The sequence below is a fragment of the Phalaenopsis equestris genome, unplaced genomic scaffold (assembly GCF_001263595.1).
Source record: "Phalaenopsis equestris unplaced genomic scaffold, ASM126359v1 Scaffold000998, whole genome shotgun sequence".
In the NCBI taxonomy this organism is placed as follows: domain Eukaryota; kingdom Viridiplantae; phylum Streptophyta; class Magnoliopsida; order Asparagales; family Orchidaceae; genus Phalaenopsis; species Phalaenopsis equestris.
Window position 1 is genome coordinate 582600 of NW_018165437.1, and position 16724 is coordinate 599323.

Here is a 16724-nt window from a genome sequence, read left to right on the forward strand (position 1 = left end):
ATCTTGATATGTGCATGAGGTCTCTGACTCATCTAATTGGCTTCCTAATTTTTTGTGAATGTTGTTAGACCTCAATTTCGTTTAGTAGATCATTCCTATCTCACTCGGGGTCTATTTGGGGCAGCTGCAGCTTCTCAGCTTTTCAGCTGTAGTTGCGCTGTTTCAGGAAGCTACTGTGGGGAAACTGACTATCTGTTTTTTGTAGCTGTGTGAAAACAACCGTGGTTGGAAAAATGGTCATTCTGCCTCTGATTAGTAAAGCTGTTTGAAATAGAGCTGTGACAGCAACATATTTGATAATTCAGAATCAGAAATTCATTTCAAAACAAAAGAAAGTTCAGATACACAACTCACTTAACTGTGAATATCGAAAGTGCTAAAGAAAAAGAAAAAAAACCTAATACAATTACATGTAAAATAATGATGATATTATTTTTAAAACACTTGATACAAGTGAAACTACACAATTACGCTGCAACCTGCTATATTAGAATGAAATTGCAGGTTTTAAAACATAGATTCCTCCACCTTTTTTGACAATAGCTGTTGTAATATAAAAACCAAAAAAATATTTGTTATATATGTTCGATTCAATGCTTAATATCAAACGAAGAGCTGTTAAACCATAGAAGAAAACCACGCTCAAACCATCCAGAGTCCAGAAGATGAACTTGCAGGGTAGAAAGAAGAACCCATGCATGAACTTCGAGGAACTATGGGATCATCAAAGATTATACAGCAGTAATAATGAAAGAAACAAATACTGTTTGATATAAATCAAAAGCTCACACGATAAGGGTCAAAACAGTCAAATCTCATGTATTATGGATTCCCAAACATCAGCCAAATGCAGAATGGTGTCCTTGTCAATTAGTTTTCCCTATGTAAAGAGGCTTAAGAAAAGAAAGCTTCTCTTAAATCATTTCTTAGAACTTAGCTATATGCCACACTAGGACCAAGACCTCCATAATCCTCTGGTCAATAAACAGGTTTGTTATTTGTGATATAAGCAAAAAAATATGCGATAGTTACTGAAAAACTCTCAGATTCCTATAGAAGGTTTGGAGTAAAAATTGAAACTCAATATATTTTTAGTTCAATAGAAAGATGAAGAATGCACACCATCAAACTCTTTGACGGGAAACCACCATCAACATTACCTTTCATCCCAATCAAATTAGCTCAGCTTAATGCTTACTTCATTGCAAATACTTAAGTTGAAATGGTTTAAATAATTTGTAACAATGCATCATGTATGAAATTTTTGTCACCATAATATTTATTATCTTTTTTTCAAAGCTTACTCTAGTCACCCAAATTGGTTGTGCTTGTGAAGAATGTGGTTGATATGCAGTAATAGAATTATAAAATTAGTAATTCCCTAGTTTCGTGGGTTCAAAGATTCCTCTCGTACACAGGAAAAGAAAATGTGATAAAGATTAATGATAACCTCTTAACGGTTTCCCCTTTATTTGACTTTTAAAAATGTATAGGCAAAATGATTCATGAATCCTAAAAAAGATAGTACAAAAGATTAAGATCTGGAAATAATCACAGTGTGTTACAGAGGAACTTAAAAACCATCTTTTCAAGATAAAATATATATCTATTAGAAAGAAAAAATTTCTGATCATGTGACAGGGAGGGAGCGACAGGGAGAAGGGAGAGGATACCTGACTCGACAGTGAGGGAGGAGCGCGAGCCAGAGTCGAGCAAAGGAATCAAACCAACACGACAGGGGGAAGGGGGCCGTGAGAGCTTCGACATTGAAAAGAAGAAATTTGGTTAGGGTAGAGCCGGGAGGGGTATTATGGACGAGCACTACAAATATCTCCCCTACGAATGTGAGCCGCGGGGTTCGATCCGCGGCCAGCATTCCTCCAAATTCGCTTGCCGCAGCGAGCGGGACGCCGAAACAACAAAATATTACGACTCGCCGCCACAATGCAGTCTGACTGCGGTCCCAAACGAGCCCTCAAAAGGAAATGGTAATGGGTGAAGAAGAGCATGCTATTTTGCATCTTAGCTACCACCAAAAAGGTTAAAAGGTGAAAATATAATGCAAGAATTTTACTATTCTTAGCTACCACGCATTAAATAGAGCTGAAATTGATGGAGTAGGATTCCCACATGATGGTTGTCATCATTTGGGGGAAATTACTTACACTCTTGCTTGAGCTCTGAAGTTTAGTTTTGAGTTGCTAATTAACTTTTTTTTTACACTGTTCTAGGAGGAGGGGAGGGGGGTGTGGAAAACTGGAGTTAACGGCAATGAGACAGTGAACTAGAAGCAGCGAAGGGTAGTTTTTGGTTGTAAACAGCCGTTGGAGGCGTTGGGAAGGGCTGCAGAAAGCGAAATATGCGGTGATACAGCAGTTGGGGCGAGCTCGACTGCTGTCCGGACTGGAATCAGCAGCCTAACGAAGAATCGGTGACGTGCGGGTGGATGGACAGAGAGACGGAACATATAACAGCGGTTTCCTGCTGCGAACAACAATTTTCTGCAGGTTAAACGATGGAGGTCTGCGAACATCCGTGAGAGATTATCACCTAGATCCTATTAGCTTAAAAACACACAACTTGAAAGAAATTTAATGATGCAGCATTCCAATCAAAATAACTAGGAGAAAACATTTCCAAATAACATAACAAAATAGCAAAAAAATTTTATTTGAACTTGAAGCAACAAAAGGTAGTTTTTGGTTGTAAACAGCAGATGGAGGCATTGGGAAGGGTTGCAGGAAGCGAAACATGCGGTGATACAGCGGTTGTGGCGAGTTTGACTGCTGTCCAGACTGAAATCAGCAGTCTAATGATGAATCGGTGAGGTGCGGGTGGATGGACAGAGAGATGGAACAGAGAACAATGGGTTTCCTGCTGCAAACAACAATTTTCTGCATGTTAGACGATGAAGGAGGTTTGTGAACATCCGTGAGAGATCATCACCTAGATCCTATTAGGCTACAAACACAGCGCCTGAAAGAAATTTAATGATGAAACTCTCCAATCAAAATATCTAAGAGAAAACATCTCCAAATAACATAACAATAGCAAAAAAAATTCCAAATCAAAATGAAACAACATATAAATAGTCTCCCAAATAAAAACCCTACTTGGAAAAAAGAAAAATAGGAAATAAAGAAAAATGAAATATACGAATATGAAATAAACTAGAGAAGAATAAAATCTTATATAAAAAAGAAATTCGGACGACGGTTTTCAGGATCCCTTCGATTGCGCATTTTACTGCTCCTATGATCTTGCGGTTGCGGAACAGATGCTCCGCGTCGATCTCCAGAGCAAGGAGAAGCTTTTTCTTCTTCTCTGGAAGGACCGACATCCTACTGTTAGATGTTCTTTCCCACAAAGCATCAAAGGAAATGTCTAACCCTTTGGTTCACCCCTTTCGTCTAGTTATATGTTGTTGGGTGCACTGCTGAAGTAAATTGAATTTTAATACCAAGCTTATTCCATAGGGACTTAACGAGAATTGCTAAAAAACTTCTCATTTATGATATGTTAGACCTCACTCAGCAGTGGTAATTTAGATAGTTGGTTGTATGTCTAAAATACTGAAATTCTTTTATCTGGTTTTGACATGTGTCTAATATCGGTCCCTCGAGCTTATGCACCTCTTGGATAACCAAGGGTAGTCCTGATGCTTCTCATAACGCCTGCAAAAAGGTAGTTTGTGGCGTCACATCTTCAAACTCTATATGAACATCCATTTTCTCAGACTCTATATCTTGTAGGGCAACCATTGATAATCTTGTCAGAGTCTCTCTTTTGGGCTCAACTTGAATTACTAGCATTCTCCCTCGTATGCCACAAGCTAATACTCTTCAATCTCCTCGGTTTTCATCCACTGCCTCCTCCATGGTACCCTGGTCGATGAAAGAAATCATTTTCTTGTTTGGGCAATTTGATGCATTGTGCCCAAATTCGCCAGGCTGAAATGGATTTGGGAGTGCTGACAAGCTCCATGATTGACTTATCTTCGGGTGGTGTCAGCTTGGGTGCTCCATTGGGTGTATTTTTGCAATCTCATGCTGGGGTTGAACTTTACCTGTAAGGTGTGTTTGTCACCTAGTAACATTGTTTCTCTACCTTCATAACTAGAGTTTGTATGTTTAATAGGGACCAATATGGCTGCAGCTGCAAGACATTACTAATAGAAGACTTCAGTCCTCTAAGATACCTCACTATAATGTGCTCCTCCAGTCCTACCAAAGCACATTTCAAAATAAGTTGTGCAAAAGTAGCTGTGTAATCTTTCAAAGAACTATCTCTTTGGTGCAAGTTGTGGAGCTATATGAACATGTCTTGTCACTAATGTGGGGCAAGATAGTTAAGCTTCGCTTTTCTTGTCATATTGGACCACCTAGTGATCTTAGTTTTAACTTCTTGTTACTGAGTAAGTTTCAGGTTCTCCCACCATAATGAACTTTTTTCATGAGCTTGATGGCTATCATTTTAATTCTTGCTGCAGCTGCAAGACATTACTAATAGACGACCTCAGTCCTCTAAGGTACCTCGCTATAATGTGCTCTTCTAGTCCTACCAAAGCACATTTCAAAATAAGTTGTGCAAAATTAGCTTTGTAATCCTTCAAAGAACTATCTCTTTGGTGCAAGTTGTGGAGCTATATGAACATGTCTTGTCGCTAATGTGGGGCAAGATAGTTAAGCTTCGCTTTTCTTGTCATATTGGACCACCTAGTGATCTTAGTCTTAACTTCACGTTGCCGAGTAAGTTTCAGGTTCTCTCACCACAATGAAACTTTTTTCTTGAGCTTGATGGCTATCATTTTAATTCTCTTGTCCTAAGAAACATCCTTGTACTAAAAATTTTGCTTTTGTATTTGAAGACACTCGATAAACTCATTTGGATCCATGCAATTGTCAAAAGTTGGTAAATCCACATTTGCTCCAAGATTTGGGTTTCTCCTCTGATATTTCATTTTGTATCGTCCAGGTAACTGTTCTTTGTCTCCGTAAATTGCTGGATGGAAGGGATTTACTTTCTTCTATTGATCTCAAGAGTCATCGTTGTGGTTTTGGATGACCTCACCCAATTGTCTCCTCTGAAAGGAGGTAAGCCTCCGCTGCAGTTGGAGGATTCACTATTGCATGTCCTCCATGATAATTTCTTGAGCATCTCGATGAGGGTTTCTTCTCGGCAACATCCCGCCTTATTCTTTCAAACAAGATTTGCTCTGGCTTTGGCTAGTTTTGATAAAAAATGACACCATTCTAGGGTTCCTAGACAATGTGATAAAGCACAAAACATATTGGAAAAGGTTGGGGGTGGCTAAAACTGGTTTGAATGGCGATGGGAGTAAACAACAGGTGGAGGTGTTGGGAAGGTTTTAGGAAGCGAAATGTGTGGTGGGACAGGAGGCGGGCTGAGTTGAATGACTGCCGGACTGAAAACAGCTGCCTAACGTCGAATTGGCGAGGTGTGGGCGGCTGGACAGCTCGTTTGAACAGAAAACAACAGATTTTCTGCTGTGAGTACAATTTTCTGTAAGTTGGATGACGACGGAGGTCTCCAAACATCCGGTAGAGATCTCCACCTCATTTCTATCAGGTCACAACACGGACTGAAAAATATCGAAAGATGCAGCACTCCAATCGAAATTATCAAGAGAAAACATTTTAAAATAACAGAACATTAGCAAAAAAATCTCCAAACCAGAATAAAACAACATATAAATAGTATCCCAATTAAAAACCCTACTTAGAAATAAAAAAATAGGAAATAAAGAAAAGGAAATAAAGGATCTTTTGAGGGTTGTTTGGTTGTATGTTATTAACTTACATGCTTTTAGAAATCCATGGTAAGAGAATTGTATGTATTTTAGAATTTGAGTTGTTTGATTTGAAGCAAATCAAATTTACTAGTGTTTTTTCTGTTGTGATTTATTTCAAATACATTAAAATAAGAGTATGTGTTGGCGTGCAGCCGTGGCACATGGTTACTGGTAGGGAAGATGAGAGCACGCACTTTTGAGTTTTTCATTCATTTGAAATTTGTTTGATTTGGGAAAATTCCAAAATTTATATAAATTTGCATTTTGAGTTCCAAATTTCCTGTACGACTGCTTTATATTTTTTTAAACTTAAATTCAGACACCAAAAAAATTTACACTCATTCATTTCTTTTACATTTATACTCCTAATACTTGCAGCCAAATAACCTCGTAATGGATATGAATGAATTCATCTAATGGCTTTGGTGATAATAAGTGTTGTTTATTTACGCTTACATAAAGTGGCTATTATCTGGGATCTTTTGAATCCTATCATCTACCAACTTGGAAATTTTGTTCTCTAAAATGTAATATTTTTTTGGTCAAACAGATAAGAAAACTTGTTTTCCTGTCTGCCTCCATATCTCTTATGTCTTCTCATTCAATTTGTCTCACCAAAAGATTTTGCCATAAAAAGTCTTCTTATAATGTAGATTTTTTGCTTGTTGTGTCAATTTTCTTGAACTATGCCTATATTTTGAGTACCATATAAAGTAACATGGGTCGAGTTTAGCTTAGTGAAAGATCTAATATATTGATGTATAAGCTTCTCTAGTTGTCAATTTTTACTCTCTCGGGTTGATTTTGAGGAATATTTGTTATCCAACTATGAACTAAACTTTGTGCTTTTTGGTATGACATTTTTATCAATCACTCTTTCAAAACGTCTGATGCGGGAGTGCTCACGCTTTGGATGTGGGACGCAAGCCACGACTCGTGTGATTGTAGGAGATGTGCCAAAGTTTTATTTTCCTTCTTTTTAAGCTTTCTTAATTGTTACCATTTATTCTTATTTGGTTATTTCCTATATGCGTTGTATTAGAGTTTGAAAGGCAGTTTTTTCATGAGTTCTTGCTAGAGAGCCGCTAGCATCTCTCTTTTCCCAGCGAGGGTTTGGGTGGTTCTCTGGCTAAGTCGCACTCCCAATGTGGCAATTATCTTCCCTATGTCCTTCAGTATCCTCCCCACATCGCTTTCGGTCGCCATCCATTGCTTTGGCCATCTAAGAACGTCTGCCTGCTGTTGTTTCTCTGCAGTTTTTCTATCTTCCAGCCACTGCTATTCATGTTTCAGCTTGCTGACGCCATCTCCAACAACGAGTTGCTTTCCTTGCCCATTCAGCACCCTCGGTCATTCCTACTACTTGCTATTGCCGTTGCCCTACTGTCCCAACCATTTCTACTAGAAATCAACTCTCACGGCTAGCCTAAAACCCATCTACCCTGCTGCCGCCACCCCCGAACAACAAACGGCTCTTGTTCCTTGTTGTCCACACACCTACCTTGGTGCTGCCACCCAAACAGCAAGGTGCTGCCACTGTTCTTGCTTTCCTTATGCTCTTTTCGTTTTATCCTGCTTATTACCGCCCAAGACAGCAAGCCCCCATTGTTTTATTGCTATTTACCTCACATTCCAACCCCTTTTCTACCTTGCCGTCACCTTTCCAAACCCCTAACGACCATCATCACCACCTCGAGATCCAGGCTTGTGGGTGTTTGTTGTTATTTTCCCTTTCAAGAGTGTTTGGATTGTAATCGCATATTTGTTTTTAGTAATGACATTTACCTTCCTATTGATTTTTTTGGGTTAATGGGTGTCATTTGTTACCAGAGCTAGCTAAATGCTAGTCATATCCTAGGATGCTAGCATCCCCTCATATCACCCTCAAAATTATTCTTTTCCCGCTACTCTACAAGCCTCCTTCCACCTTTCTACTCTAAAAACCATAGCCATGCATTAGAGGAGACAATTTATTTGATCTGATTAGAGGATTATACCATGGATGACATACAACGATTACTCTGCCAAGTGCTATATCAGCTCGATTCCATTGAGAAAAGAACTCAAGGTGGGATCCTCATCGACTAAAATAATGAATTCTGTGAAGAAGAGCTGGAAGAACAACTGAACAAGAAAAATTGTTGAATCCCTTCTGTAGCAATGATATCCAACTGTTGCTTGATCCGATTGCACGCTGCGATCCAACTGTTGCTTGGTCGCAACTATGTGACGATCCCGGGCGTTTACGATCTGATGTCAAAATCGACATAGTTTTTTTATAAAAATTAAGGCAAATACAAATATTTTCTTTAATAATTCTAGCAAATCAACAAGAGTACAAAAGATAAACACCTTCAATTCGAGAAGCTGACGATTTCTCCCAATTTCTACATTTCAAGAGGTAGAAAATTTCTCTCAAACCCTCGACCTAAACTCTCAATCACATCACATCTCTTTCATAAACCTAATTTTAGATATAACAAGCTTATTTATAACCAGCAATAATAATAATAATAAAATAAAATACTAATTGCTCGTAGGCATACAAAAGACAAATTTGCCCTTAGGCTAGGCGCCAACATAACAGATTCACTTCATGTTTTTTCGACTAAATTTTTATGCTGGTTGTCGACTACTTAACGCAACCCTCAACTTTTCGCAGCCGGGACTTAGGACCCGGCAATGACAATTTTAAAAGAAAATATATACTAGCAATCAGGTTGATCAGGTAAAGCACAGAGTCTTCATAATTCTAATTTTGCTTGGCAGTTTGATGCAGCTAAAATATTGAATCACTTGAATTGTGGACTGCTAAAACTTCGGTAATGGTGATACTTCCATATGGCATTTATTGCTTCGATAGATCTGTTGTTGCATTCGTGTTACCATTATAAATGCTGTGTTTCCAGGGAAGCAGCATTGAGAGAGAGAGAGAGAGAGAGAGAGAGAGAGAGAGTCACATGAGATTACCTAGTGGGGAAGCAAAGAGTAATGAGATGAAAAAAATTAGTAAAATATCAGCTTGGGGGAAATTTAACGGAAGAGAATTAGCAAACGTTAAGTGGACAAGATAGAATCGGGAAATGGTAAGCTATTGAAATCTTATTGAAAATATAATTTTTCGAGAGGAGAGAGAAACTGAATATGATAGAGAGAATCCTGCATGCAAATTATTCAATAAATATGTTAACAAACCCTATGCAAATTATTCAATAAATATGATAACAAACCCTAAAGTTCTGTTTATGAAATAAAGAATTATTGGAATGGATATCTTGAAATAGATAAATAAAAAAAAATAGTAGTAAAACAGGTAACAAACTATCCAATTAAGACTTGCAAGATTGGCTGCAAGATTGATTAGTTTTTATTGGCTTAAAATTGATGAAATATTTAACTCCCATATTTCATCAATTATTAAGCCTATAATAATAATAATCAATCTTATAGTCAATGTCGCATATGTCATGATTGGATAGTTTGTTACCTGTTTTACTACATAATAAATTTGATATTTGCTCATCTATGTATCATTAGTTGAATTTTGTGCAATTTTCTGTTTATTGTTTTATGTGCCATTGCTTGATAAGGATGCAGAAAACATGGAAGTTTCAAAATTCAGTGCAATGCTCATACTATGAGTAAAATTTTCTGGTTAGTGAGGGATACTGAGATTTTTAGACGGTACATGTAATCGGACAATCATTAAGTATTCACACTCGATGCAGTATCGAGTCACTAAAAAAAAAATGATAGGAATATGGTATTTTTGAAAGTAAGGGTGGTCTATGTTTCTAACAGATCAGCGATTGGATTCATGTTATTATCATAAATTGCTGAGTTGGCTTTAGATTTTGTTGTGCAGGCGGCAAAGTTTACATTTCTCACAATTTAGTAAAACAATAGTCTTGTCAATCATAATTTCATTTGATTTTTTTAGGTAGTACTTTTTTTTTATAAACGCCCAAGGGCTAACTTTATTGAAATTGAAAAGATACATAGAGGTTGTATGAGAGGACCCCAAAAAAGGTGCCCTACCCATACGATACATCAGACACTAGCATCCTAAAAGGATGAAACATAGATAAAACATAAAAAAAAAAAAAAAACTTGCAGGAAGTAAGCTGCTACGCACGAGCCAGCTTGGTTTTACCTCTGCCTCTGGTTCTAGGAGCAGAGACAACTAACAAATTGCTGAGTGTCGTTTCATTTCCCGAATTTATTAGAGTATCATCCATTAAGTTCCCAAGCTGGGGTGTGTCTCCATTCTTCTTTTTCTTTCTAGATGTGTATACCTACCATTTATCATCCGAGGATTGACTCATCTGATTAGTGTGGTCAACAAATTGTTGGGCATGTAGGAGAGAATGAGCCCCCAACTCCTGACTAGCAGTAACAACATTATGATTCGGAAGAGATGGTGTCTTCAACACCTGATGCATTCTGGGGATGTGGAGCTTCAATACTATCCTGATTATCGGACCCAAGTAAACCATCTGCCAGTATATCAGTCGGAAGAACAGAGACAGTATTGTCTCCGGTAGTGGGAAGGGGAAGTAACATCGTGTTAACTGGTGTTTCAATAGTCTGTGGATGCACTCATGAGCGGAGAAGGGATAGATATGAGGTGGGGCAGATCCATAAGCGTTTTTACTTGAATGTTTTAAATTCAGATGCAACTGATAACATTGAGAAGAAGAATGTCCAAAAGAATGTCCATTGAGAAGAAGAATGTCCAAACATACGACATTGGGTACGATACATTGGTATCTGTTCAAGTTCTGTTTGTTGCCAAAATCCCTGATGTTGTGTGCCAATCCATATTTCTCCCGAAAAAGGTAAAGTAATATTAATTTCTATTAAAATTCTGGCTTCTGAAGGTCGAGTCAGATTTACTGTAGGCGTGTCAGCTTTGAGGGGTTTACCGTATACTATCACTAAAGCGAAGAGAAACTTTTGATAAAAAAGGTGGATCTTCAAACTTGGGAAGCGCAGCCAAACAGAAATGGTAGGAGTTTCAGTACGAGGGTCAAAGTCCACCGTCCATTTTAAAACCTTCATCACCTGATTTTTTATTCGAAGAACTCTTCTCGCAAACAAATGAGTGTAGTTTTCGTCATTTGATAATTGAATATGAATGTGGCGACCATCCAATTTACTGATCTTTCAACCCCCTTTCAGCTTCATTTGCTCAAAGTCTTTTCGAATTAGCTCAAGTTTAGGGTTCTCAAGTTTAGGGTTTCCATAATAGGGTTTCCATAAAGAAACTTACCTACTAAGAACAGTCGGCAGGGCGCAGCTAAGGTGGAGATCTCTCCCTCAGTGAGAAAGATTGCAAGTTTGCCATTTTTACGGGAAGTTTTTTTGAGAAATTCAGTTTCAATTCCAAGAGCAAAATTGTCGTGGTATCGTTGCAGAAACATATTCGAAAGAGGGGTGGAGACGGGTGGAGACGGGGTTATCACACGGGGTTATCACTGACGAGTGCGGCGGCGTAGGAACGTTCTAAAACCATATCTTCAGCAAGCTGTCGATTGGCACAGACAGGCGCAGACTCAAGCAGGCGCGAACTCTGGCGAGCGGTCGACAACGCTGGCGGAAGGCGAGGGGGAATGTCGCTAGGCGACGCAGATGATGGCGCTGCGATGCGTGGAAGAAGACGCAGCAGGAGGCACGTCTTCTCCTCCACAATCAACGATGCCAACGCACAGACGCGTGAGAGAGTGGAGATCGGAGCAACAACGACAATCGAAACGCTAGGGTTCGCCATGGGGCGGAACCCTAGCAGAGCGGCGGGACGCGACCTTCGTAATATTAGATAGTACTTATTGATGTAAGTTGACTACTATTTTTATTGTTTAAGATTTGTGCTATTGTGATGATTTTGTCTAAGTAGATGCTAATCCTCTCTATAGTATTTAATCATAAAAAACTTGAATGCTTTTATCGTCAATGCCATCACTGCTTTTGCTATTTTTGCATGCTGCAACCAAAGCCTTAATATTAAATCTCTAACTCTTGCACACCTTATTAATTTCACTGAAACTCAAGCTTGTGCTCTATGCAAAGTTTTTAAACTGACTAACGTTCATCTCTTATGTATTGTTCATTCACTGATTTTATGAATTTGTAAAGGGCTATTTAGTTGGAGGTATTTAGGGTGCACTGTATTTTAAATAAAGGCTTTTTTTTAATCTCTGGATATTTGATTGAGCCCAAAACAAAAACAAGATATTTTTCTAAAAAATTTTGATTATATCAAATATATTATATATATATAATGAAATTGAAATTTGGCTCATTCAAGCAAACTTTATATTCATTGCACATCACAATCTCACTAAGCTCATGAACCTTTCTTTGATGCGCTTATGAGCTTTCCTTGCCTTGTAAGCTCGTGGCTTCCCTGCGCTTTAATCATCCTTACATTCACAAATATGTTTCTGCGTCAACACCTCATACTCACTGTTTGCTGCTTTCATGCTCATGACCTCATTGATGCACATTTGGTTACCTCATACTCACTGCCCGCTACTTTCATCCTCATGATCTCATTGATGCACATTTGGTTCTATTCCTATGTTGGTGCCATCTCTTGTAGTACCATCGATCAAACTAGAATTTAGAGGTTGTCTTGTGTCAGTGCCCAAAATCCTTCTAAAATAGATTAAATAAAGAAAATTATTATGTTAGTTAAAAAATAGTTATATTTTACTCTGAGAAATGTGTCAAATGGTCTCCTGACTCTTTGCAGGGGACCATTTGTCTATTTTAGTCCCAGCATTTATAAAAGTGTCAATTTAGTCCATAGCCTATTTTAATATGGGTTGGAATAGTCCCTAATTAGGACTATTTTAGCCCTCATTTAAATATTTTGGGAACTAACTTAGCATTTTTATAAACTTTGGGATTGATATTAAGCCCATATATTTTTGCTTTAGTTATGGATGTACCTAGTGGACATTTTTGGGAGAATGTACAATGGTGTATGCTTTTCGCTGATGATATACTTGTTGATAAGATTAGAGAAAAAGTTTATGAAAAAATTGAATTATAGAGATCAACTTAGTTTTGAGGCTTTTGTTTCAATAGATTTAAGACTGAATACATGGAATGCAATTTTAGTAGTTATAGATTTAATGGCGGAGTTGCAACAATGAGTGATCAAGTCATTAAAATGAGTGAATGTTTAAGATATGTCTGGCCTATTCTTTAAAGTGATGGTGATATTGATGGGGATGTTATTAGTAAAATTCAATTTGGATGGTTGAAGTGGAGGAATGGATCGGGCCTATTGTGTGATAAAATAGTATCGGTTAGACTTAAAGTAACATTTTATAAAATAGTGGTGAGACTTCAATGTTTTATGGCGCAGAATGTTGGCATGTAAAAGGGAAGCATAAAACTAGATAAAGTGTTGCTAACATGAGATTGCTTAGGTGCATGAGTGGCCTTACACTTAGAGACGAAATGTGAAATATATGCATCCGTGAGAGTATTGACGTAGCTCTAGTGGCAGACAAGGTTAGAGAGTCATCTTAAGATAGTTTGGTCACGTTAAACATCGATTATCTGACGATCCAATTAGGAGAGTTGAGGTTTTTAAATTTGACTAGTGTTAAGAAAAGCAGAGGCTGACCGAGAAAGTGATGGGCTTGTTGCTTAAAAAATGACCTCAATTTATTAAATTAAATGAAAATATGACACTCAATAGCACTCAATGGAGAAAAAGGATTCATGTAGCCTACCTTACTTAATAACCTTAAGGCTTGTTGTATAAATTTTGGGACTGAAATTGCCTCTTGTTTGTAGTCAGGAGACTATTTTGGCACCTTGCTCATTTTACTTTCAACCAAATACCAACCAAGTAATTTCAAAATTTTTCTTATAATTAACCAAACAATTCTGAGTATTTTAAATATATTGTATTTATTTTTTTTTTATTTGAAGCAGACCTGAATTCTAAGTAGTTGCCACTAAACGGTATCCTAGTCCCCAAGAATGCAATCTATTGAGTCTTTCAGATGATACTGGAAGATACATTAGTTTTCTGTTCAACGTAGGGTCACATTTTTTATTTTAATTTTACTCGAACTGATTTTATCAATTATCATCACCTCTTACTTTTTTATTTAAACTTTTTTTTGTACGTGTAGTTAAATTACCAGAATTGCTCTCTTATGTCAACATGGAAGAGGATGCATCGGGCAAGTTGCAGCAGAAGCTACTAGATCTTCTCAAGTATGCTTGCAATTTCCTATGTAACATTTATATCTATATTTTACTTTTAATTAGTAGTGCAACAACTTTTGCGGGCTCATTGTTTAGCTAATAAAATTTGTTTTAAATTACTTGAATGATTATCTATTGAAAGAGGTTTTTACATACCAACCACCCAAAACATTAATGTAATTAATCTCAAGCAATGCCCAAATTTCTGTAATTTATATTTTTAAATTTGGTTGACATTATTTTATCTTTTCCTTTTCTTTCTTTCTTTAGTGTAAAAAAAAAAAAACTATTTGAAGCAGTTAAATAACTCAAAAAAGAAAATTCATTCCAAAGAATAAATCAGTATCTTTTTGATGGTCATTAGCTTTGTCCAAAATGTTTGTGGCCAATATAATGAACTCTTCTGCACCCATTCCTGCCTGCTGGGCGACTATTTTATTTTTTTAGATATTTTTTTTTTACTCGGTTAGCCTAATAATTAGATAGCTTAAGGCTTGTTTGGGACCAATTTTGTTTTTTTTGTATTTATTTTTCCTTTGTTTTAAAAACATGTTTGTTTAATATGTTTTTATTTTTCATTTCTAAAAATAAATAAATATGTTTTTGAAAACACCTAAAAAAACTTTTGGGTGTTTTGAGTATTTTAACCATATCTTAATAAAAAATATTAAAAATATTTTGTTTCAAATAAAAACATAAATAAAATATAACTAAACAAAAAATAAAGTGGCCCTAAATAGCCCCTTGGTTAATCATCATAATGAATTTAGATATCATTAGCCTAAATAAAATTTAGTTGACTAACTCTGGTTTCACTTGAATGATTTCATTTTTACTAGAATAAGTTGAATTGAATGTGGTTATTTGCACTAATAATTGGTACTCTGTTCTTGAATTCTGAAGATGAGTTATCTTCTATCAAATTTCTTCCAACTACTTGAGCTTTAGTTTTGGAACTGGGATGCATTCACTTAACGCTTTGATTTGTAGTTGGCAGTTAACATATTGCTGTATTTTATTATAGGGGCATTTACATGCATATCACACAATTCATATGTATTTACATGATTAACATCTAAACTTCAATATTTATATTCATAACAATTAAATTCTTAACATCATATAAAAAAATACCACTTTACTAACTCATTAAATGTCAAATGCATTAGGATTAGTACACCGTGTTATAAATGTTTATATCAAACTTTAGGTATTAGATATATAAATCCAGAAAAAGTGTGGTACATATGTTAATTTCCCAATATTATATCGTTGGTCTTATCAAGGTTAATAAAATGTTCATGCAATTTTGCGAAGTTCTGATAATGGGAGTTTAGAGAAAACATTGTTATTCCAATTATAATTCAAAGATCTGCAAATTTCTGATCTGTTTTGCTGATCATTGTAGTAGATGAGTTCACTTCATATCTGTTTTGGGTACAAATGTATCGTAGCAACGTTTATTGCAATAAACTCTGCATCAGCTGGAGAAATGAACGTTACTGCTAATTATATATCTGGCAGCAAAGTACATCTAAATTCATATTTGTGAAATTTTCTGTTTAATTTACTTGCAGGTTCCTTCAGAAAAATCAGAACTTGTTCTTTCTTTCAACCTATAATGGTTCAAAGAGCATGGAAAAATCTGAGGATTAGTGCAATGGGTGGAGCTCATTTAGCAGAAATCAAATTCATTTCTGAAACACGTTTGCATGTTTTTCTTCCTCCTGGTCAAGTATCTCTAGTCCAAATTGGAGGGCGACTATGATATCTTTGGCAATAATGAAGAGATCCAACTCGGATATCAGCTCTCCAAATAACCCTTTTCCCTTTTCTATAGAACTCTAGAAATCCAGTTATAGGCTGAGTTGTGACATTTAAGCATATTTTTTTAAAACTATTTCTTGGTATAATCCTCTGCAGTAATTAAACTGCATAGAGCTTGATTGAACTGGAGAGGGTAAACCTGCAACACGAAAATTGAAATAAAAAAAAAAATGCTCGTCTCCCATTTTCAATGAAAATCTTAAGAAAGCAATGGTAAAATGAATTGGGTATGTGATGCGGTTGGTTTATGCTTTGATTTTATAACTGCGTTATTATTCTTTCGAATGTGAGTAAAGTTTGAATTAAAAATGATCTGATGCGTCTTTTTTTGTTGGGTTTCATAGTGAATGTTTTTTGTTCTTTTGTTGGTTCTTCAGTTGGTAGAAACTTTGTTGGCATTGAGAATCTCTCAGCCAATGTTTGCTTCCAAGTTTATTTACTGGATGTACATCTTCTGAATTTGTGCAAGCCTTACTTGAGACTCCGCTGAGTTTTGCACTAAAAATGCTGATTAGATGGATAAATTTTTTTTTTACTTGTATTGAGTACACAATGTCTTAATAAGTTGAAAGTTAAACAAAATTGGATTTGATTTTTTGGCTTGAAATTGATGTTGATGAGTGTATGAATCAAGTGATTGGTTGATATTTTATATATATATATATATATATATATAATTGAGTTAATTGTGCGCGTTTCGTGGCCTGTTGGGAGATTAGTCTCTCTAAAGATCATAAGTTCTCTCAGGTTATGAGCTCAATTTCTTCTGTGCGTACGGTGTGGTACTTGAATATTTAGCACACCTAGGGATGTCCGGAGCTCGTCTAATAGCTTCCGACCATTCCTTTATATA

At 36.4% G+C, this 16724-nt stretch overlaps 1 protein-coding gene across 1 annotated transcript in view; it reads left to right on the forward strand.

Moving 5' to 3' along the window:
- The window catches only part of LOC110032668 (protein MRG1), an 81369-nt gene extending 65267 nt beyond the window's left edge, over positions 1-16102 (forward strand). Inside the window, exons 10-11 of the mRNA XM_020736370.1 lie at positions 13969-14053; positions 15622-16102. Coding sequence (XP_020592029.1) covers positions 13969-14053; positions 15622-15700 — 164 coding nt within the window. The 3' untranslated portion in view covers positions 15701-16102. The remainder of the gene's footprint in view (positions 1-13968; positions 14054-15621) is intronic.
- The last annotated feature ends 622 nt before the right edge of the window (positions 16103-16724 follow it).